This window comes from Neocloeon triangulifer, unplaced genomic scaffold (assembly GCF_031216515.1).
Source record: "Neocloeon triangulifer isolate White Clay Creek 2 clone unplaced genomic scaffold, ASM3121651v1 ptg000017l, whole genome shotgun sequence".
Lineage (NCBI taxonomy): Eukaryota > Metazoa > Arthropoda > Insecta > Ephemeroptera > Baetidae > Neocloeon > Neocloeon triangulifer.
Window position 1 is genome coordinate 999,209 of NW_026775559.1, and position 23,082 is coordinate 1,022,290.

At 40.2% G+C, this 23,082-nt stretch overlaps 3 protein-coding genes across 6 annotated transcripts; 1 reads left to right on the forward strand and 2 right to left on the reverse strand.

Moving 5' to 3' along the window:
• Nucleotides 1-273: 273 nt before the first annotated feature.
• LOC132203115 (malate dehydrogenase, mitochondrial) lies at nt 274-2,835 on the reverse strand. The gene is made up of 7 exons (XM_059630614.1): nt 2,612-2,835; nt 1,746-1,940; nt 1,544-1,690; nt 1,346-1,492; nt 907-1,044; nt 660-851; nt 274-600 (listed from the first exon to the last, which is right to left on the reverse strand). The coding sequence occupies exons 1-7, from the start codon at nt 2,669-2,671 to the stop codon at nt 475-477; spliced, it is 1,005 nt and encodes a 334-aa protein (XP_059486597.1). The 5' UTR covers nt 2,672-2,835; the 3' UTR covers nt 274-474.
• LOC132203114 (lysophospholipid acyltransferase 5) lies at nt 2,448-6,097 on the forward strand. 2 transcript variants are annotated; one of them, XM_059630613.1, is made up of 12 exons: nt 2,448-3,007; nt 3,148-3,367; nt 3,448-3,555; nt 3,621-3,743; nt 3,796-3,911; nt 4,038-4,196; nt 4,252-4,380; nt 4,445-4,553; nt 4,608-4,752; nt 4,807-4,954; nt 5,016-5,289; nt 5,370-6,097. In XM_059630613.1, the coding sequence occupies exons 2-11, from the start codon at nt 3,271-3,273 to the stop codon at nt 5,280-5,282; spliced, it is 1,401 nt and encodes a 466-aa protein (XP_059486596.1). In that variant the 5' UTR covers nt 2,448-3,007; nt 3,148-3,270; the 3' UTR covers nt 5,283-5,289; nt 5,370-6,097. The 2 variants fall into 2 exon arrangements, with proteins under 2 accessions (XP_059486596.1, XP_059486595.1); XM_059630612.1 differs by having other exon boundaries at nt 2,541-3,007; nt 5,366-6,097.
• A 214-nt stretch (nt 6,098-6,311) lies between these two features.
• Nucleotides 6,312-17,332, reverse strand: LOC132203364 (transcriptional regulator ovo). Of its 3 annotated transcripts, none has more exons than XM_059631082.1 (7): nt 16,586-17,332; nt 12,373-12,656; nt 10,671-11,225; nt 9,319-10,050; nt 8,575-8,938; nt 7,617-7,741; nt 6,312-7,553 (listed from the first exon to the last, which is right to left on the reverse strand). In XM_059631082.1, exons 1-7 carry the CDS (start codon nt 16,773-16,775, stop codon nt 7,383-7,385), a joined length of 2,421 nt encoding a protein of 806 aa, XP_059487065.1. In that variant the 5' UTR covers nt 16,776-17,332; the 3' UTR covers nt 6,312-7,382. The 3 variants fall into 3 exon arrangements, with proteins under 3 accessions (XP_059487065.1, XP_059487067.1, XP_059487066.1); XM_059631084.1 differs by having other exon boundaries at nt 8,575-8,905; nt 16,586-17,328; XM_059631083.1 differs by having other exon boundaries at nt 8,575-8,908; nt 16,586-17,326.
• Between the last annotated feature and the right edge of the window lie 5,750 nt (nt 17,333-23,082).

Consider the following 23,082-nt stretch of genomic DNA (forward strand, 5'->3'; position numbering starts at 1 on the left):
AACATATCCATCATTTATCAATTAAATTAAATTTTCTGCTGCACAAACAACTAAAAAACTGGATATAAAATTTCATTAACATTCAGAGTACCAGCTGAATGGAAATGACCTTAACCGTTTGTTTCGGTGCAGTGCACAGTGATAAAATGGCACCCATAATTATTATAATTGTATGCAAAGTCCAGCTGCACTGCAATAGCATAATTTATAAATCTATATTAGTCAACTCGGTTCAACGAATGGTAATGTCTTCATAATGACAAGTCCGCTGTGTAAGACTGTAACATTTTGTTTAATGACAGACGTCCCTTTGCATTCACATTCTGACTTCATCTATAATTTCAGGGTTACATGCATTTTTTTTCATCTCACATGTATGTACAGCACGTTGGCCTTTTCCTTTCTTTGGATTGTTTCCAGACAAAAATAGTGAGTGAACACTGCTTGCATACTGATGGTTTGCCAATTGAGTCTTTACTTATTGACGAAGTCCTCTCCCTTCTGGATGTTCTTCTTCAACTCGGGGATGGCTTTTTCCAGAAGGCCAGCTTCGAAGGCGGAAAGTTTGCCGAATCCAAGATTCTTTTGGATTCCGTTAGGCTGAAATTATACATTTTTATAATATAAATCCAAATTAATTTTTTGATCTGTAATCTTACTCCGAGCAGGACTGGGGTGGCAAAGTACTTGGCTTCAGTGACATTCGACCTGACGTATGTGCACTCAATGACGTTGGGCTCGCCATTCAGGGCCTTGATCAGAGAAAGGGCAAATCGGGCTCCGGCATAGGCCATGGAGAGAGTGGCCGATCCAGTTCCGGCCTTGGCCTTAACCACTTCAGTTCCAGCCTCCTGTTTTCCAAAGTTACAGTTTCAAATAATTCATTTAATTATATATTCTTCTGACCTGAATTCTCTCAGTGAGGGCCTTCAGTTTGTCTGCGGGGAACTCCACACTGGGCTTGGCCTGAGAAATCAGGGGGATGATGGTCACTCCTGAGTGTCCACCGATGACTGGAATGTTCACTTGGGCAGGGTCCAAGTTCTAAAAGCAGTTTTGAAATGGATTTATTAAACTTATAAAAAAGTGAATGAATTATGTTTGGGTCTAATTAATTAATTTGGGCTTAATTTAAAAAAAAGATCTTCCTAATTTGAAAAGTGAATTGTAATTTTTATTTTGTTTTTGAGATCAAAGTAATTTCAACAAAAAGGATGTTACTGGGTTACTCTATTCATTTTCATTTTTTTGTTACTTTCTTTTTAAATGTTTCATTTGTATTATTTAAAATATCTAATTCTTTTCCAATTATTGTAGATTAGTTTTTCTAAAATATCAAATATACCTTGGCCTCGGCAATGAAGGCGTTTGCGCGAACGACGTCCAAGGTGGAAATGCCGAAGATCCTGTTGGGGTCGTAGACACCAGCCTTCAGAAGGACCTCTGAAGCAATGGGCACAGTGCTGTTGACAGGGTTGGAGATGATGCCAACCTGATTTTTTTAAATTAGTATTTTCACACTTAAAAACATTGATCGTATTACCAGGGCTTTTGGGCAAACTTCTGCAATAGCCAGGGCAAGGTCACGAACAATGGAGGCGTTGGTGTTGAAGAGGTCATCACGAGTCATGCCCGGTTTCCTTGGCACACCAGCAGGGATGATGACAACATCCATACCCTTCAGGGCGTTCTGCAGAAAAATTCATAACTTAATTTTTTTTTTTTTATATATTTCAAAAGATTACTTTGAGCTCATCAGGTCCATTGTATCCTTTGACGGAGGCCCTGGTGTCCATATGGCTGAGGTCAGCAGCCACGCCGGGGGTGTTGACAATGTCGTACAGGGACAGTTGGGTGACAAGGGGTGACTGCTTAAGAAGCAGGGACAGAGGCTGTCCAATGCCACCACTCGCGCCACAAACAGCGACTTTGGCATTGTTCTAAAAAAGAAAATTAATTAATTACCAATAATTGAGAAAATCTATAGCTATTTTTAAAGGGTGGGTAAACTTCACAATGATTGTATTTTTTATTGAAAAAAAATAATACTGTTCAACAGTTCAATAATATTTAACATCAAATTAAAGGACTTTCTTGTCCTCTTGTTTATTTATTTTTATATCATTATAGCTCTTCTTGTTTACAGGTTTTCAAGAGATAATGCCAGAGATGTCTTCAGGGAACAAAAACAAGGCCCATTACTAATTTATCTAAACACGTGATAGTCTCACGTTAACTAAAATTAAAATTAACTTTTTCGCCAACCATGGAAAAAATCAGGCTGACGTGTAAGTATTTGACATCAAAAATAATAGATTCCATCAAAATATTTTGGATTTAAAGTTTACTAACGTGGTAGTTTACATTCCAAATATTATGTAAGACCTATCAGCTGGCCAAAAATTGACCCGCTGGTGCCATTGACCTTGCGGAGAACGTGTCAAAGACCCACCGGCGGGCAAATTTCCAAAAATTTTCTATTAAAAACTCCAAAAATATTTGCTCAACTCTGCTAAATGGGAATTTCGAGGCTCAACCGAGCCACCAGGGAAGCAGTAAATTGCAAAGATTGCGAAAAACAGGACAAATCGCTATGGGTGTCCAAAATTACCACGGAGGAGGTGCTGAAACTCCTGGACAAGCTGGTGATTACTCTGGAGCAGGTGAACATTTTCGTTTCTCGGCTCAAACTGCGCGGCAAAGGGAGTCGAAAACGCTTCGGTGGGTGACCTGAGGAAACCTTGGTCCTTAGCGGGTCGTCGAGTCGAAAAACTGGGTCACTGCAGCACCCTCCGTTCAAGCAAGAACCAGTCGCTCGTCGGAAAGGGCACGAAAAAGACAAGCACGAACACGTCGTCGGGAGGCTTCGGGTGTTTCCGGTGGCGCGCAGATCAGTCGATCCAAAGAGGTTGCAGTGATCGTCAGTTTTTTCGCCTTAACATCGGTTCGGCCACTTTTGAAACGCGAATTTTCGGCAGCTGATCAATGAAATTGGAAAAATGAAGCGGTAAGAATTTCTTTTGCTTCACGCCGCGAGCCCCCGAGATGCATTTCCGCGATGTTGAGCCCCGCATCGCCGCAAATCTCTCCTTTCCGCTGCTGTGATTTTCCTTCTCATGCATAAATTTCTCGTGTCCGCATTGACAGGTGAAGAAGAAGTAGGATGCTGAACTGCTGACTCTCACCTTCAGAGGCGGCGAAAGTGTGCGATACAAGCCCAGCAGCAGATAAGATAATCTCGGCCCTAGCAGACCAGGATTTACTGGCAAAATGACGACAGCGGACGACCCCTCGATTTTAGCCCCTTTGGCGGCAACTCTTAGTTGTTCCGTTCCAGCATTGAAACTGCTACTTTCCCTGGTTGTCGGTGAGGATTTTTTTTTAATATATTAACCAGAGAAATCGATGAAATCTGAATACAAATAACTTGATATTTCTATTCTCCAGGCTACCCTATTGCATTTTTCCATCGGAACACCCTGTACGGAAAAAATGCAAATCTGCAACATCTGTTTTTCCTGCTGTGTGGTCTTGCCATTGGAGTTTTTAATTACAGTAATTTTTAATAAGTTCTTTTAATTTTTTTTTATTTATTTCATAATTTCATATTTTTTTTCCAGAATTGGGAGTTTTTCATTCAGTGTCAGCTGTGCTTGTGACATACACAATTTTAAAGGCTTGTGGAGGAACACTTGCCTCTGTGATTCTTTGTTTCCTCTTCAACATGGGCTATTTGGTGATAGGTAAATTGTTTAATGTGTCAATAAATTTATTTAACAAAAATTTCTTATGCAGGATATTTCTACACCGGCACAGAGACGTATGACATCAAGTGGAGTATGCCCCACTGTGTTTTGACCCTGCGTTTGATTGGTTTAGCGTTTGATGTTTACGACGGGCGCAAGAGTCCAGTGAGTTTGAGACACAATATTATATAATTATCCTCTTATCAGTTTGATACACCCTGTGAACTTGTTGCTCACAATCAATGTTTACTAACACAATATTCATTCACAAAATGATTTATTTTTTTGCAGGAAGCTCTGTCAAAAGATCAAAAGTTCACTGCAATGGACAGGACTCCGTCCTTGCTTGAAGTGGCAGGATACACCTATTTCCCAGCTTCGTACATGGTTGGACCTCAGTTTCCCATGACGAGATACCTGTCCATGATCAACGGCACCATGAAACCCGAGGTAGCTTTTGCATCTGGCTGTTGAAAGAACAAAACTTTTAATTTCATTTAAAAAGGGTCAAGAAAAGCCTGAGTGCATGGTACCCGGTTTGCTGCGCGGACTGGGCGGCTTCATTTACTTAGGCATTTACCAAGTTGGTAATATTTACTACAAGGATGACTATCTTCTCTCAGAAGCATTCCTGGTAAGACAAAAGTTTTTTAAAATTAAAAGTTTTCATTTTCATTTACATTTTCTTTTTGTGCCAGACTTTGCCTTTCTGGAAAAGAGCATTAAACATGGGAATTTGGGGCAAGATCACAATGTACAAATACATTTCTTGCTGGATGATCACTGAGGGAGTCTGTATCTCATCAGGTATTATTTATTTTAGAGATAAATTGTCTCAACATTTAATTAAAAAAATTAAAGGACTCACCTACAACGGGGAAAATGCAAACGGCAAAGTGAAATGGAATGGGTGTGCCAACGTCCAGCTCCGAGTCTACGAAGGTGCTGTCAAGTTCGGCCACCTTATTTCGTCTTTCAACACAAATACCAACCACTGGGTTATGCAGTAAGTCTTCAAATTAAATAAATTTAAAATTTGGAGGTAAAAATAAAATTTCAGGTACATCTACAAGCGCCTCAAGTTCATGAACAATCGCTACATCAGTCAGGCCACCACCCTATTCTTCCTCGCTCTGTGGCACGGATTGCATTCCGGATACTACATGTCCTTCTTTTTGGAGTTCATTATTATGAAAATGGAAAAAGAGGTATGTACAATTTTTATGCCAAATCTTATCTCCTTTTTATTCTAAATTTTAAATTTTCTAGGTGGAACAGTTGCTACATGTTCGAAAGGACTTGTCGGAAGCCCTCGAGAGGCCGGGCGTTTGGCATGTGCTGTGGGTCATCCGTAAACTGTACTTGGTTGTGTTCATGGGTTACTGTTTGACACCATTCGTCCTGCTTTCCTACCATAAGTGGATGATTGCCTTCAATGCAGTGTACTGGATGGGCCACATCCTATTCGTGCCGTGGTTCCTCTTTGGACATGTCGTAATAAAAGCACTCAGGCCCAAAAGGACCAAAGAAGAGTAAAGTCTAGGTAAGATTCGACTAGGTCATGTTTAGAATTTTTGCTCATTTTTTTCATTTATTTATTTTACAATAAAAATCTTCAGACAGCTGGTCGAGTCAATTTATTGCTGCTAAGAAGTCAACAGTCGTTGCTCTTTTGGGATGCAAATGAAGAGTGATTGTTACTGGTTTGAAACCAAGACTCCAATTTTGCCAAAAAGAAGTCGAATTTCTATACACGATTATTATTTTACTTGCTGACATTTAGAAGTTTGTTTATTTGAAAATTATTCAGCAAAAGATAAATACTCTTCGTATTTAGGAATATTGTCATCCTGCATAGTGTATACTGTGGGATTAGATACAATCTGCGCACGTTCAAAGTGTATCGTCCACCTTTGTTAATATTTAACTTTACCTCAAAATGAACAGTATCGCAAATTATTAGTCACTAAATTTGTGTTTTTATTAGTTTTTTTTACGACACTCTTGACTTTAGTTAGTTCCTGAAGATTTCTTAATCTTGAATCCGTAAGACACTTCATAGTTGCTTCTTTTTCTCTCTGCTGACAGTTTATTTTGAAGACTCAACGAATTTTGCTGTCAAAATAATGTAAATAGTGACACAATATTGCAATCTTTCAATTACTGAAGGAAGTAGATTTTGAAGAAAAAACAAGCGATTAGCCGTTTAAAGTTGCCATCTAATGTGGTTTTTCTCTAGATACTGTTTCATGAAAGTAATTGTGTCTCTTCAAAAGACATTTCTGAGAACAGGCGCAAAACAACCTTATTTGTTGGAAACTTCCTGTGCAATAATAAAATGCAATTGTTATCTACAACTTCTGTATTTCCATTCAGAATACCACTTTCGAAACGTCTAATGCACGCTAACTGATAAATAATAATTCCATTAATTTTAACGTTCAAAGATAAATGTAATTCTAAGGACACGTTTCCCTCCATTTGGAAGTCACTGTCAACTCTTTTGATGGACAAGGAACTTTTATATCAGAGAGGGAAAGGAAGAAATAAGACACACGGTTTTTTAGAGAAATATAATATAATACTTCATTGTTCTCTATTAACAGGTGCATATACTCTTACAACACTGATTATTGCATGTTAGCCCCAGCATGTTTATTTAAATTACTAAATACGTCCAACCTGTCTCGAGTAATGCAAAATTTTGGTTCTGGTTACGAAAAAAGACCCACGTTATAGGTGCACAGGAAATGATCGCATTCACAATAATTTTACTATGTATTAAAAGTCTGAGTGCCTGAGCAAATTTCATAGCACCACAGCTAGCTGAAAAAATATCTCACTATGTTTGCAATTGATCCTTAGCGCTGCTAAAAGACAGTAGTAGTACATAGTTAAATAAATAGAAATGCGCTCGGCCAGTGTTGAAGAAGTCGCGACGACTTTTCCACCTGCTGGTCGGCTCATAAATAATTGACATCATATTTTTATGTAAAAAGCAATTGCAGTCGTTGATTGCTTGCGGAAAAGGGAAGAACAACAACTCCACTATACCCCCTGGAACCATCTCAACCCAGTACGATAATTTGAGTCCAGATATATAGACATGTGCGCGATTTAATGCGTTCGTTGCTGTACAAAGAAATTATTGTGCAAGTAATGATTCTCATCGTTGTCGTTTATTCAACGCCAGCTCGGCAAGAATTCCTGTTTAAAAAAAAAAATTGATAAACTAATGATCAGACACTATTTCCTATTTCGATCTTAACTCCTGGGAATCATCAATCAATCAATCGATCAATCCTTCCTATTGCATATATTCGTTTTTCAGTATAAAAAGTTTCGTCGTATGGTCTAAGTATGTACAAGTCATTTATACGTAAAATATATAAAATTAATATTCAATACAAAGTGATATTCGATATCGTTGAATCAAAATCGAGCTAGTTTTTCCCATAGCATGAAAACCACCCTCTTTTTGTTGTGTATGTGTAGACAGTCCAAATGCATATTATATATTTATATAAATTATAATCAAAAGTTAAAAAAAAGATGTATGCCTTGAGTGCCCATCGTCCTGAATTTGTACAGAAGCCTTTCATTCTATTCGTTGCAAAAACGCGGTGCGGCCTCTTGTTACGAGCGCACCTGCAGGAGCATGTTTGCGAAGTTGCTGTTTGTGAACTTGAAGTGCCTCTTGTCGTAGAACTTCAGCAACGCCGGACTGAACGGGTGGTTCTCCTTCAGGTGGACGTAGTGCACCTCGGGTTCTCCGGTCGTGTGGCCGCACTCTTCGCAGACGTACATCTGGAATGAGTAAAAAAAAAATCATTAGAAAAGGAGACGGAGGAGAAAGTGGTTCGGACGCACCTTTGATCGTCTTTCCTTGTAGGCGTACTGGTGCTGCACGCCGTGCACCTTGAGGCAATGCGACTCGAGGGAGCACCTTTGCGTGAATGACTTCTCACAGAGATTGCACTTGTACGGCCTCACACCTGCGGAACAGATTGAATTTCGGTTAGCAAGGTCGTTTGTGCGCTAGCTGGAGTCTCAGGTTTATCATCCAGCTCAAGTGAATGAACTGACGAGCAAGTTCATCACTTTCATCAGGTTAATTAACTTGTTTATAAAAAAAGAAGATATTGTCGGAATATGCAACTCGTTGAACACAGAAGATTTAATTTATATTGCCCTTTAAATAAAAATCTAAAAAATAAATACACCTCAAATTTTTTTACTGAAAGTATGAAAGTATTAATCAGGTATTCAGAAAGTAACAGCTTTTTTAGAGTTTTAAGTTGAAAAAAAAATTTAAAAAGATAAAAGTGCATTATTAAATTTGGTTAAAAAAATAGGAAACTTCTTTTAATTTGTGTGAGGCTTATATTAAATAAAGAATAAATTTCTGAAAAATTCTTAATTCACTCTCACTATTGTGTGGATTGAAGCACAAGTTGACCACTATTTCCCCTTTTAATCAATTTAACAGAAAATTGAAAAAAAAAATACAAAAATTAATTATTTGTTGAGCGGGTTGCGTTTTAAATAAAATCTTTACTTTTTATAACTAATTAACTAGAAATTTCCAATCAAATCGCTACACTGCACAATGAAAGTTGTTTGGCTTATTGAGATTCTAAACGCAAACGAGGCCATTAATTAAATCTGCAATAATTAAAAGGTAAGAGATCGGTTATAAGTTGAGTTGATAATATCTTGATTCCAGTCACGCAAGACGAGCAGATTTTTTGCCCATATCAGGCACGGCCAAGGTAAAACACGCGCGCGCTTGCTCGCTCACAAGAAAAAAAGTGATGAATTTGCCTACCTGTGTGGGTGCGGGTGTGGCGCTTGAGGTCAAAGGTGTCGTTGAAGCCCTTGCCGCAGAAGGTGCAGAGGTATCTTTTGATGTCGCTGTGGCACTTCATGTGCCTATTGAGCAGCCGCTGCAGCGTGAAAGTTTTCGAGCAGATCCTGCAGGAGAAGCGGTTCGGGGCATCGTCCGGCAGTGGCTTGGTGTCCTCTTCGGGCGGACTGACGACCGCCGCGGCAGATCCATTGCTGCGGTTGCCGGTGGGGCGGTCGTGGTTGGCCAACGGGTTCTTGATGCCGTGCCCGCCGTTGACGAACTCGATGGGCATGTCGTTCGGAATCCCCAACTGCTGAGGGATCAGATTGCGAAATTTCTGAGTCTGCTCGGGGGAGGAGGCACAAAATAAACGGGATTTCAGTTTTGGCTCTTTCCAAAATTTTGAATTAAAAATAAACAGAAGAGAAATTTGATAGCTTTGGAAGGAGATTGCACCACTTTGCAGAGTAATAAATTTTAATTGCGATTTTTTTTTTATGTCATCTTGAATTTTGAGCTTAAAATTTTACAAATTTTTAAGGAAGAAAATAAAATAGTAATAAAAAAAGCAAAGAGAATATTTAACTTTCTATTAAACTATAGATTTTTAGCTGTCTTTTTTTTATAAATATATATAAAAAAAAGTTCTCATCTACTTGATTAAATCAAAATTTACGAGCTTAAAACAAAATTCCAGCAAAATTGAAAGGAAGAAATACTCACCCTGTCTGTGAGGCAACCTTGGACGTCTTCCCTCGCGGCGATGACCGCTGCCGGCAGGGAGGAGATGTCGGAGGCCGACGACTCCCTCCTGCTGCTGGTGACGCTGGCAGGTCCGGAGGTGTTGAGGCAACTGCTGCTCAGGTTTTCAGGGCTGAGAGGGGAGGGTAGGGAGACGGGGCCCGGCGAGCCAAGGGAGGAGGGCGTCAGGTCGATGCCGTTGGGGAAGTTGGGCAGCATGTTGACGTGGTCAGAGGTCATCTGCTGCTGCTGCGTCTGCAGCTGCACCTGGATTTGCAATTGTTGCAGTTGCGAGTCGGGCAGGTTGCCCTTCGGGGGCGAGTTGTTGTTGTATTGGTTTTGCTGGGGCATTTTGTTGCCGAGGAAGAAGGGGTAGTTGTTGTTCTGGCGCTGCTCCTTCTGCATCAGACCGGGGTTCTCAGGGTAGGGTTGCACGCTGGGCTCGAGCGGGGAGGGAATGGAACTTGAGTCGTTCGAAAGTGGCTCATCCGACGTTGGCAAACGCTGGAGGAAAATTTCGGCGGCGTCTGTCAGCGACTCAAGGAGCGCATGTTCCGCCTGACTGGAAAAGGTCAGGGTTGCTGTGAACTGCAGCGGATCGTGGTCCATGATGCTATCCTGACCCTGGCCGGGCTCCATCAGGTAGCGCTGAAGGTAGTTGCTGTTTCCGAGAAGATGCACTGGTGGCAACGGATCTCTTGAATCTAACGCCACCTGAGAGGAGGACAAAAGAAGAAATGATCGCAAGGTGAAATAATGGAATTTGAAGTTATAAGAAAAATTAAAAAAAAAATCGTAAATTGCAGGCCTACACAGGTAAATTTTTATTTCATTTCTGAATTTAAATATGTAATTATTTATTTTGTTATTAAATTTTGAATTTCCGATGAAAATGGGGTTTACTTTCCCAGCAAAAAACACTCACAATCAGAGTCAGAAGCAGAATTTTTGGACAAATTATTTTATTCTTATTCTACTATAGTAAAAAAAAAAAAAAAATTAAATTGGAAAAATGAGCAAACTTTGAATCATGACGAACTTTCCCATGAAGTTTCAAACAAATTTGTTGGGAAAATCAGGCTATCTTAAGGATACGATTTCAATGCTGATCATGAAATTTTGTTGGCTTCCAGCATTAAATTTTATCATACAATTCAAGTTGGAATGCAAAATTGAAGTTATGCAACCCGCTTGTCCTAAGTGCAAAGAAGTTGCCTATCTCTGTGAATTAGATTAGATTAGATTAGATTTTTATCAACTTTATTAGTTTTTGGTATTTAAAAAAAGGTTCTAGTATAAAATATAATTATGAAATAAAAGGTCATGAAAATTACCTTTAGATCCGAGTCATCGTCATTACTGTCTTCAGGTACTAGACCGTAGGATGCGCACACGTTGTGTAGCAACTGATACTGCTTTGGACTCCGGAAGCCGTCGTAGGTTTGCTGCAGGGTGTGAGTTTGGTGCTGTCCGGTGTCGCACTCCATTTCAATGGGCGCCGCGTAGTTGCCTTTGAGGGACTCGTAGAAGGGAGGTAGACAGCCCGTGGGCGGACTGCTGGGGCCGTAGTTGGGGCGTCCGCCGCCACCCATGTCTCCACCACCTCCGGCCCCCAGCGAGCCGCCCCCGCCGTCTCCACCGCTGTCCATCATGCGGCCGCCGCCGCGGCCGTCGCCCCCGTACGAGAGCGAGTCCATCGTGCCGCCCCCGCCGCCTCCGCACATGGCGCCGCCGTCCGAGCAGGAGCGAACGGAGGCGCTGAAGGCGGACAGCGGCCCCCGGGTGGTTGGTCTGTCATCGTCGGCGCAGGGTTTCTTTGGTACGTGGTAGTCGATGGGAGCCTCTTGCTCCGGAGTGTTGATCACGTTGGCCGCCAACAGGTGGTGCCGCTGCAATCGCACAACACGTTTCAATTAGCCTCGCTCGCTACCAGGGCAAGGTCACTGACCTTTGCCTGACTGCGCGCTGACGAGAGGAGTACTCTCTCGACTGGAAAGTAATTAAGATTCTGGTGCGCCGCCAACCGACGCTGAGATTTTTTTATGTTTTTATTTGTTTTCCGCTACAAAGTTTTTATTGTCTATTTTTTGCCCTTCCGTTTTCGCGAACGACAATGTAAAAACGTAAGTTCGGCAAAGGAATATAATAATTCGTGCCGCACTTGCCTGACTTTCGGCAGACATTTTCTCATATGCACAAACCTGTTTTTCAGTTATAACCGACGGTCGGCCGGCGATTACAAATCGAAACAGGTTTCGGCCACTCCGCCTGGCCGCGTATAATTGTTTGGGAAAACTGCTTCAAGGTTCGTTGGCTCAAAAACGACTCGAGAAAATTTATAAATTCCAACCGCGCGCGGAAAGAAGATCTCGTCCGAAGCTCCGAGAATTATTATTTCTCAAAAACAGTTTACATTGAGAGTGCAATTTTTACGTATCTATTTAGCTAAATAATAATGATAGAGAAAGTTGCATGCGTCTCGGATGCGAATCTGTCTGACTCTAGCGCGTTACGTAAAAGGCGAAAAGTGAATTTGGCTCGCGAAAACTACATAACTGCACAAGTAACGGGACGCAGCAGCGAAGGCAGACTGCAGAACTTGCATTTTTCACACTAATCCGGTTTGATCTGATAACAAATAATCGCGAGCCGACGCGCGCTGGAAAAAATACCGGTTCGGCCGCGGTGGGTGAAACCAAACAATGGCATGGATAATTGAAACTGATGATAAGCCGAGTCATAAAAAGAGCTATCTTAATGAGATCTTTGGCAAATTGAAACACCAGTCGAAGTTTTTGACTTTTCCAAATTTAATCAAAGAAAATGTGAAGAACACAATAATTGCATTATTTATTTATTTCCTATGTAGAAAACCGTGTATGTAAATTCTGCATTTGAAATCATGTGAATAAAACTTTATAAATTCGGTAAAGATTGTATAGAAACGGGCAATGAAAATTCAGTTTTTTCCAGCAAAGAGAACTCCTCTCAATATGCACAAAATTAAAAATTACAATAAATTAATTTTGTTCTCACCTTGGCGATTTTCTCACTGAGCGTGGGCCCCCTCTGGATGACGGAAACCTGCTGGCACTTGGGCGCCTTGAGGACCGTCGCGATCTTCTTGGTGATTGGGAATTTGGCAGAGTCGAGCTGCCTTTTGGCGACGACGTCGCCCGTGTCGAAGGTGATGTGTCTTGCGTAGGGCTTGTCGCCGCCGAGGATGGACGAGAAGAAGCGGCGAGGCGCGCACTCGTTCTCGGAAGGCTCGGTCGCCGGCGCGCTGGACACCTTGGCCTTGATGACCGTGGGTTTGTTTTCTGCAAGCATACAGGAGCGTCATTGTCATTCGCGGCGTAAATGGAGGGCATTGTGTTCAGAATGCTGAGGAGCATGGGAGCGTTATTTGGCACACACATACAGAGACCTGTACGCGGGCACGCACATCACAAGTCAATTTTCTCGTTCCAACGCTAATGGACGCGCAGAGGAGGGTGTTTTGTTTGTCAGAAAAGAGGCCCCGTGTTTTCGATGCGGGTTTTGTTCCCCGAGCGTGAGAGCAGGCAAGGACAATTTTATGGCTCGCTTCTCGGAAAGTGCAGGGGAGAGAAGAAGAAGTGCATTTTATGCAGATGATCTTTTTCTGTGCGGAGAGAAAAGCTATTCACTTTTGTCCGTGCCGGGTGGGGGAGGTTAGGATGCTGCGACCTTTTCTCAATTTTCCACGCACGGGGAAAAATTTATGACTCACGGAATTTTCGTCTCAAAAGGAAATTTTTAAATCCTCTGGGGAAAATTGTACAAAAGCGCCGTGGAATATAAAATCAAATTAGAACTTTCAGCAGAATTGAGTATTGAATTGAATAAATTTTTACTCTCTTGAGAGTCAACAAGATTTTTTTTATTAAAAGACTTCGTGGCAAACACGGCTTCAAAGTCTTTGTGGGTGGGAGCATTCATCTCGAACCACCTTCAGATGCCTCTTTCTTGAAGCATTTTCAGCACGACTTGCGAGCAAAGCACAATGTGAAGCACGTTTCAATCTTGAAACTATAATTGCAGGCTGCGCACCGATCAATGTATAAAAATGCTCACGTAACTTTGCGCACAAAACGGATCAAAGAAGGCGCTGTCATTTGTTTCACCAGCCTTGACAGCAATAACATAATAATTGCATTATTTATTGTAATAGAGAGGGAGACGAGAGGTTTATGCAAATCACGCCACTGCATTGAATTATAACTTTAACATAATGGAATATAACAGGTCGCTGTTAATAAGTCTGCGTATTCTCTTTAGCGAGGTGTATTAACAAGAGAGGCGGCTGGCGAGCAGGAAGTGAGTTTCTGAGTTTGTTGAAATGACAAGAGTCACTATTTGCTGAAAAAAGCGCGATGGCGGCCGAGGCTGCGAAAAAGTTCGCAACAACCGCGAGTGGATAGCGGGAGGCGATTTGCTTTCGCAAGCAACGCGCCAAAACCCAAGGTTACACACCTTGACGTTTGAGAAAATTTAATTTACTAGGTGGGGATAATTTTACAAACTTACGAATAAATTACCAAAAGTGGCAGAAATGTATATACATTAATATAGGATCGAGCACTAAATAAGTACCAAGTCATAAAACATAAATGATGTGTATCTTGTGAGTTTTTGCACGTCCGCCGCCGCGCACTTGTGTGTTAGTGGGCAAAAAATCGCGTTGTCCTTCAACGGCTTAAGATCGGTTCAATGTGCCGATAAATTGGTCTCTCTCTCTCTCTCTCTCTCTCCTCTCTCTCGAAAATGGCGTATGCATGAAGCTCTAATGAGCATAGTCGGCGCAATTTGTCGCAATTCCGCCACCTGCCAATGTTGTTGGTTTTTTTTTTGTACGGCGGCCAATGGGAAATGAGAGAAAAATGAGTCGCTAAAAGGATGGATGGGAGTGAACGCGAGAGAGCGAGTGAGTTGAACCTGCGCTGCTTTAGCCTTGAAACAATAAACCTTGAATTGATCGCCGTCGCCGTAAGAAGCAGAGGTACATAAAAAATTCTAACTGTGCTGGCACTCCACCAGAGGGCCGCAAAAGAAGAAAGAAACGTTTCTCGCTCGCTCGCTCTGCCTCAACCTTCTGTTATCTTTAGCTGGGAATAACACACAAAAGGAGATGCGCCTCACAATGCCAACCCTCCCGTTGTTGTCCCTTCACTTTTCACGGAATAAAAAACAATAAAAACGAAACTATTTCGCCCAAAGCCCGAACACATTTTATTTTTTACCCCCAGAGATAAAAAGAGGAAAGTTATGTGAAAAGCGGAAAGAGAAATTCCCTCGGCACTTTCCTCCGAAGGCCACCACTGTATGGGAACCGAAAGAGAGACACGTGTCACTTTCCTGTTGACTTAACTGGACCTCGCTTTTTTTCTTCCGTTCTTTTTTTATTGCTCACAAAGCAAACAGTAGGCTTATTATTTTTTTAAGCACAAGCAGTGGACGCCATGATTGTGTCTGTCGTGCGAGGCGCAGCGAGCGTGCAGCGAAAGAAAAACGTACACCCTGAAAGGTGCATGGAAGGTACGCTTGACTGAGTCATGACAAAATGGTCGGTCGGTTTCTCAGCGCTGGCATCGCCGCTGCATGCACGCCCGAGTCGAACGGACGGACGGATAAAGCAGATGGAAAAAGCTGGATAAAGCAAACTCTGATTCTAATCGTTTCAGGGGCAGTCTTGCATAACTAGGCACGGAACCGATCCAGTGAGCAGCAAATGGAAATGAGCCCAATTTTAAAGTAACAAGAAGCGAAGAAAATCGAAGGAGAAAAGTGAAAATTAAAAAAAAAGAAATTCCAACTTCTTTTTTCCTTTTTTGTTTGAAAGATAAAATAGGTAGTAAAAAATTTAAAACCGCAACCTTGGCGGGAAGTGCGGCGATAAGAATCAGGAAACAGCGTGAAAAACGAAACCAAAAAGTGAACGAGGAAGGGACGTCCTCGCACCTGACCATATTTAATGTTTGAGGAAAATATTTGACCCACTGCTGCAGAGGTGAGTCAACGGGCAAATATGACCGCGCGAATGAGCAACAGTGGTGCAACTATGGGCATGTGTGCGGCGTACGACAGGCGGAAGTCGATCGGCTTTTGATTCAATGAACTGACACGCATCGCAGCAGGTGAATAACAAACACATCATAATCTACGGCCGGCCAGAAATAAAGAAGAAAAAACCGTCGCGATAATGGCGAGCGATAAGCGAGTTTGGCCGCATTCGAAGTTGGCGAAATAATATAACTCCCCATCGGCGCCCACTTATATATTTTATTCTTGCGCGAAAAAACAACACCTGCGCCGCGTGACTGCAGGTCATCAACACAAATAGCGGCGGCGACGACCACGCGAAAAAGGAACGCGCGGTGACGAAACCAAAAGTTGCTAATCGCGGCGACTTGAACGCGTGGTTTGTTGTAAAGAAGACGCGGCCATCTTTTCCCAACCCTTTCCCAACCCCCGCTGGCCGGCCTTGGAAACATCCGTTCCCACCAGATGCTGTGAAAAGAAACGGGACAATCGAGATTTCACGGGAGGCGCTGCGCAAATTGAAAAATATTTTTTGATTCGGGGGCACCTGCATCATCTCTTCGCAACATTTTAAATTGCATCCCGCATTGTCGCTCGTTCAAATCACCATGCAGGTGCTTGATTGCACGCGTGATGTGCGCGCAAAAGGTCGACTTCCTCTTTAAAAGCGTAACAAGTGCATCATACATTTACCATCTACTCAAAGAACAAATATTCCAAATTCGTATGTATTTAGAAAAATTTGAGACTGAAAAGAGATGGGGAATTAAAATTAATTAAAAAATGCATGACCAAAATAAAAATAATTAAAATTTAAATGCTTATCTTTGAATTATAGTTAATTTTAATTGGAAATGATTGGAAATTAAAACTTTAAAAAGTGGCAGTTTTTTTAAATTACAGCTTAAAAGTGGAGGGGGTACACAAAAATTTAAAAAATTAGATATGAAAAAAATAAAAATTTAAATAAAAATAATGTTTTTTTTAATTACATTCCTTTCCAGGTTAATATTTTTTATTTCAGTATTACACAATTTAAAAAAGGGGGATTAAATAATAATTGTTTGTATGATATAATAATAATATAACAGGTGCGATTGTTTCCTCCTTTTATGATTGAATAGGGGTGATTTGAAGGCTAAATTGCGTGGTGTGTGTAATAAGTAATAAATTGAGCGAAGGTTCTTACCTGTAGGCGCAGCACTGGGGCTGGCAGGCGGCTTGGGCACCACCAGGGCCACGGGTTTGCATTCCGAGGACAGTGGCGAGCCGGGCGGCGTCAAATATTCGGCGTCGGCCGACGTGTCGCGCTTCTGCGACTCAAGCAGCCGCAGCTGCTGCTGGTGCAGCCGATTCTTGATGAGGAATATCTTCGGCATGGTGCGTCCGTCAAATCAACGGCATAACACAAGAATACGGAGCGCCGCAGCGACAGGCAGTAGGTAATCCAGGAACGCCAGTCGGAGCGCAACTAACGAAGCGATCGCGATGGCATGCGAGCGTTGCCAGGTCGCCCTTCCTCGCCTGCTTCCCCTGGCCGGCGGCTCCATTGCCAAGATCACGGAAAGTCAGGCGCTCAGGGGAGTCACGTGACCGCGCGACGGCAACGCGCGTGCGCCTCCGAGGTCGATGGAATCGAGCGAGGCCCTCGCGCTTGCCTCGCCTGTGGTTGGGGCCTCCGATGGGTTGGAAGGAGCCCCGGCCGTGTGAATGCACTTGCCTCTTCTTCTTCTCTTCTTCTGCTCGCTCGATCGCGGCTGCCGCGCCGATTTTTCATGGCCGCTCGCTGCTGCAGACGTGGAGCTCATTGTTGTTGCCGCGACTTTTCTCGCTCGCTCCGTCCTCGAGTCGTGCTTTTTGCCAATTGTCTCTCAATGAATTACATAAATGGCTTTAATTGAACGCTCGCTCCGTTACTTTTTCCCAGTAATTTCGGTGAATCAGACGTGAATCCGAGAATCTCAGAAGTTGCTCTCTCAATACTGCAAAGAGATGAATTTTTATAATTAATTGTTCATTTTCAATTAGAATTACGAATAGATTTTTATTTCGTTAAATTATCTAAAACTTTTGAACTACTTCGGACAATTTTCACTCAATATTACAGATAAAGAACTCACTCATGTCATAATACTGATCTTTGTATACGATTTCTCATGTTTTATAGATAAATTCAGCTTCATATATTTTCAATCATTTTTTTTTTAATTTCAGCCTTTATTGTGAATATTTTATCATTTTTTCTTTACTTTACTTTTAATAAATTTTTCATGCAAAAATAGTAAGAGAGTGAATGACAAAAAGCTATGGAAAAAAATAAACCCTTTTGTAGGTGGTTGAAAAAAATGAGCCTTCAATAAGCAAACTATTCTGTTCAAATTGAATTATAAATACAATTTTACAAAATAAACTTTTTATCTGATGTATAATATAAAATTTTGGCATTTAAATTTTCATTAATATATTTAGAAACTACAGAGCAATGAATTATCTCAACCTATTTCCATAGTTGGAAGTTAAATAAAAAATAAAACAAAACTGGTTAAACTTAACAATTAGAAATAAAAAAATACATTAAAATAAAAATAAATAGTTGAAAAACAATTTTTAATTTTAAACAGAGTGAGATTTTTTTTACTTCTAATAAAAAAAAGATATTAACTTTTGTTTGATGTAAGTTTCCACCTTTGATAAATTTGCGTAGGTGCCCTTCAGCCTTGGATGACTAATTACCCTATTTCGGACACCTTGCACATTCATCTACAGTTATTCACTCGATGTTTATTTTTAAAAACGGAAAGTGATAATTTCCTCGGCGCCGCCGCTGCGCTGCGTGGCTGGAAATAGTGGAATTCCTTGGTCGACCCACCCAGATTTTATATAAAATGTGAATTAATGTCGCATTATAGGAAACGACTTCAGGGAAAATCAAAGTGTGGGGAGGCGCTTACACGTGCTGCATACTCTTGAAAAGCCAAAGCCGCGGCATGCGCGCGATTTGTATAATAAATAAAAGTTGAAATATTAACGTCGTGATGTGAGAGATCGACTTGCAGAGCGCGAAAGGGAATAGAGGTGCCGCTGATTGTAAAATATATGAAGAGAGTAAACAATTTGAGATGCGGTAGTTGCGAAAATAAGTTCAAGGTTAAGTCAGGCTGCGGAATCTGTTGGGAGCCAAAGATGTAAAGGAAAAGAGGAGAGAACAAAATTATATATCTGCGCTAAAAATACAGAAGCACATTTTTTCCAATTATATTTAAAATGAAATATTTTCGTTATTTCATAATTTGAAATATTGAAGGCATAAAAATAGTTTTCGGAAGGGAATTTATACAATTAAACTTTTCTGTAAGACGGCATTAGCACTTCCTATCGTCTTATATAACTCAAAAATATAGCTACCCCTGATTAAATTATGCAAAAAACCTGTCTCTGTACTATCTATATACCTTCCATTAGCATTTTTCATTTCTTGATTAGCACAAGGTTTCATGGCCGCGCGGTGGGTATCACGTAGCGCGATTTTTTCGCGGCTCGTTGGCGCATGATGCTTCTAGAAGTACAACAACTCCTAAATAATGTGCTCAAGTTTCACTGATGCGCGGACATAAGTGTTTCATTAAAGAACTTACATTAAGACGATAATCACAACCAGCATTTTTTGTAAGCTTGATATAAAAAATTACCTAAGTATAGAGCCTTTTCAACTGAATAATATTTTGCCTAAAATTAAACCTTCTTTTATTATTAAATTCTTTCGAAATTTTTGTACAAAAATCACTTACAGTTTTTTTTAATCTTTTCCGTTTTTGCTATATAAAATACAGTGATCATTCTTTTCATAATATGCCTTCCAAATATGTGACCTTTTGCTTTAATTATGGACTTTAATTAAATGAATTAAGTGCTAAATATCAGCAGCTTTATGTAATTGATTAGGGGGGGGGGGGCAAATTTTATCATACTTTTGTCATAAGTTTTTTTTATCCAAAAATCTCAAATTCAGAATGAAGAAAATAGGAAAATGTTTTTTTTAAATTCCAGAATTTTTCAAGCGATAAAATAGATAATTTAAATTGAAGTTGTATCTTATAGCAAATATTATAATTTTATTGACACTTTTGTTACAATCGTGGGATTCCAAAATTTGAAATAAAAATAATTCATTTGAAAAGATGTATTTTCATAACTTCAAACTATCTTATTGTATTCTATTTTTCTAGATGCAAATAATAATCCAAGTTCAATTATTGTGAATTTCAAAGTTATGCAATTTCTTGACACAAGAATCACAACGGTTGCATACTTTTAAAAACATGTCGACCCCACAGGATGCAATGTAAAAGATTTGTTTCTTTTTAGCAGACATAATTAGTGCATTTTAAAAGTCTTATATAAAACAATTAATTATTACGGATTTTATCTCTAAAATTTAACGAGGAAAACGTGGAGAAAAAGTAAATACAAATTGGCTCTCGTCATGCCAATTAAACGGCCGCGGAGAAACAAAGCATCAAAAAATAAAGCGAGTCCCATGATTTAAATAAACATTGGGCGCCGAATTCTCATGGGCAATTTGCGTATCGTGCGTTCGTCATCTTTCGTGCATCCGTCGCTGCTCTTTATTCACTTTTGTTCCCAACCTGGCAAACTACTGTTCCTCGCGTGTGCGTGCTGATGAACTCGCTCGCTCGGCTCGTTTGCCGAGGAACAGGAAGTAAAATAAATAACAAGATTCTCAGGTTGTTGAAGAGCTGCAGCTTTTCTTATTCCAGCAACACGAATGCAGGCGGCTAAAATGTTGTTATTGTGCACGTGAGCGATGGATGGATAGAGAGAGGGTCTAGCGGGGGAAGAGGGATGCAGAAAAAAAATAATAAATGGCCAGCGGGCGCACAATGCACTTCTACTAAACCTGCATCTCCAGATGCAGCAGCCGTCAGGTAGGAAAAAAAACGGGAAGACGAGCAATCAGAGCACACATGTTGTGTGCACTTTCAAAAAGGGATCGATCAGGAGGGTTCTTTATTTTTTTTTCTCGACGCCATATGGTTTGGCTTTGTGGAAATCGCTGTTTCCTTTTCTCGGTTGCGTCGCCAGGTAATAATAATGCTGTTTCATGCGGCGTAATGTTCCGACGCAGAAAGAGTCACGAAGGAAGAAAAAATTCAATTTTCGACGCTGCTGCACACCGAGGAAGTTGCAGGTTTTGTTGCACGTCTGTCGCCGAGTGGCTTTTCAGCATAGAAAACCGTTTTCCGAGAAGTTTTGCGTCAAATGGAATAAGAGATATTTTCGTGAGATTCGCCGATTTGCGCAGCTGCTAAAATTGTATGGAAATCGTGATTTGATTGTGAAAAACGAACGCAGGCAGATGGGTCCATTACGCACATTTGTCGCATAAATTTGAAATGGATTTCCGCGTGCTTACGTTTTAATAAATAATTTAATTTTTTGGACCCTCTTATGGTTGGATATTTCTATTAGGAATCAATTGGAATTACATAAAATTTAACAAAATCGATCAATCATCACTTAATGGAGATTCGCAATATAGGTTGTTTTTCTTTCAGAATGCGATTAAGAATTGGTAAATAATTCTGAAAAATTGTTAAAATTTTTTCATTAAATATTTTTAAATTAAATATTTCTTTTGCTCTATCTTCATTTAACATAATATGAATTATTTAAATGAACATTTTAAATTAATCGCTATTTCCACATTTTATATTTTCCCATGTATATGAGCTATAGCTTAACCCTATAATCGCAAACTCTTTGTAACATATCATTTTGAAAAACATGCTATCAACTGATATAATTTAATTTTAAACGTTTGTGACGGGTTCAAAGCTCTCTAGTTCCCGCCAGCGCACTCTCTGCGCGCGTGCATAGAGTATAACACCCTAGAGAAAAACAGAGAAATATAATAAGGATTTAAATGACATCAGAGTATTATTTTATAATCTAGAATTAACGTATCGCTTGGAATCTCACAGTCAGTGAATTAACATGCTAAATACAATGCAATTTCGTTAAATTATTGAAAGAAAATTAACAAAAATTAGATTATGTAATTTTTTTTTAAAAAAAATCAATGAAATGAAATTTTAATTGCAAAGGCTCAGTTCTAGAAACGTGAAATTATTTTCTTTATGAATAATTCAAATCGATATAAATTTTGATTTTCTTAAAGTTTCAATTGGCTAGAAGAGATGTGAGTGTTAAGTTGCAAATTAAAATTTGGCTATGGAATTCATTTTCAAAAATAAAGTAATTAATAATAGCAACAATATAAAACAACAAAATTATGTTAATTTTTAGATCAATAATTTTTTTGTTAGGTGATTCAGAAAGATGCGATCATTGGTGATAATAAACAATTTATAGAACCTCCTATTGAAAAATGGAAAAAATATTTGTGAAAGAAAATAAATCAGCCCAAAAATATTAATTAATCTAAATTTAACATAATATATCCTCATAAATCAAAGCTACTAGCATATCTGTGAGTAAAATAAATAATAATAATAGTTAATTATTGCAATAAACAAGTAGCTTTTAATTTTAGATAATATTTTATAGTTTTAAAAATGCAAAATACTTAAATTTTTTAATTCAGGGACGTTCACCTAAAAACTGCAGAGAAAAAATGGAATGACAAAGCTAATCCTAAGTTTTTGCCGTTTTTACACAGCTGTGAATAAAAAAGTTAATTTTAACTGGCCCTGAGAAACTATGAGAAAGGCCCTGGCAGAAAGTATAAGTCATTCATTATATGGAAAGCAAAAAATCCAGAAAAGGTCCCAGCAGGTACAAAGTCTGATAGACCACCAAAGGTACTTCCTGCGTCACTAGATACAATCTGCAGGCGACCCGATCACGCGGATCAGCATGAGTCTTACTTTTACGTGGCGCCTATTAGAAGAGCTGCAATGCGAAGAAAGTTTACGCAAAAGCAAGAGCAAAGAAATTAACGGCGCTCATATTGCGACGCGCAATTCGATCGGCCAAATGGAGGCCACGCAGAGCCCACGGCGGGCCGTTTTCGCGCGCCGGCCGCAGCGAAAGTCCCAAAAAGGTTTCGCTAGTGGGCCGTCCCATCCGAAAGAAAGAAAGAAAGAAAGGCATAGATAGAGTGCGGCTCGTATATTTTGAATCGACTCTAGCATCAGGTGGCACTAAAGTCCTGTTATAATCAGCCGCTTACAACACACACGCAAGGTCATTGAACCGGCATTCAGTGAATTCCTTCTTCTCCGTCTTTTCTCGGCGCTCGAGCGGCTCGAAATTTGTTCCTTCTTCTTCTCTGACTGAGTGAGGAGCAATAACTTTTCACACAAGACTGCAGCGAGACTTGCGTTTAATTGCATATCGGATTTTTTCGGTTTATCTTTTCACTTCGCTCCTATCTCTCGCTCGCACCGATGCGCGTGATTTTTTTTAAATAGACGCACACACGTGCAATTATTCTCTCCCTTGTGTATTTTTTTTATCTCCACGCCGATTCGCTAGAGCTGCTTTTGGTCGCTTTATTTACACTCGCACTGCATATTAATCCGCCTGCCGAGGGCAAATCTCATTAATTGTGCTGCGAGCGTGGATTTTTATATATAGATTATCGGCCGATTGAACACTTCAAGGCTCGCATTCTTTCTTTCTCTCTGCAATCGCCGCATGTGT

Coding starts and splice junctions, on each gene's coding strand:
- LOC132203115 (XM_059630614.1), bottom strand. CDS start 2,671: ATGTTCACCTGCTCCAGAGTAATCACCAGCTTGTCCAGGAGTTTCAGC. Junction 1,493..1,543: donor AAGTTTGCCCAAAAGCCCTG/GTAATACGATCA, acceptor TAAAAAAATCAG/GTTGGCATCATCTCCAACCC. Junction 852..906: donor CCCTCACTGAGAGAATTCAG/GTCAGAAGAATA, acceptor TTTGGAAAACAG/GAGGCTGGAACTGAAGTGGT.
- LOC132203114 (XM_059630613.1), top strand. CDS start 3,271: ATGACGACAGCGGACGACCCCTCGATTTTAGCCCCTTTGGCGGCAACT. Junction 4,197..4,251: donor ACGGCACCATGAAACCCGAG/GTAGCTTTTGCA, acceptor TCATTTAAAAAG/GGTCAAGAAAAGCCTGAGTG. Junction 4,554..4,607: donor GGGAGTCTGTATCTCATCAG/GTATTATTTATT, acceptor AAAAAATTAAAG/GACTCACCTACAACGGGGAA.
- LOC132203364 (XM_059631082.1), bottom strand. CDS start 16,775: ATGCCGAAGATATTCCTCATCAAGAATCGGCTGCACCAGCAGCAGCTG. Junction 12,657..16,585: donor CCCCAGTGCTGCGCCTACAG/GTAAGAACCTTC, acceptor GTATGCTTGCAG/AAAACAAACCCACGGTCATC. Junction 8,939..9,318: donor AAGGTTGCCTCACAGACAGG/GTGAGTATTTCT, acceptor TCCCCCGAGCAG/ACTCAGAAATTTCGCAATCT.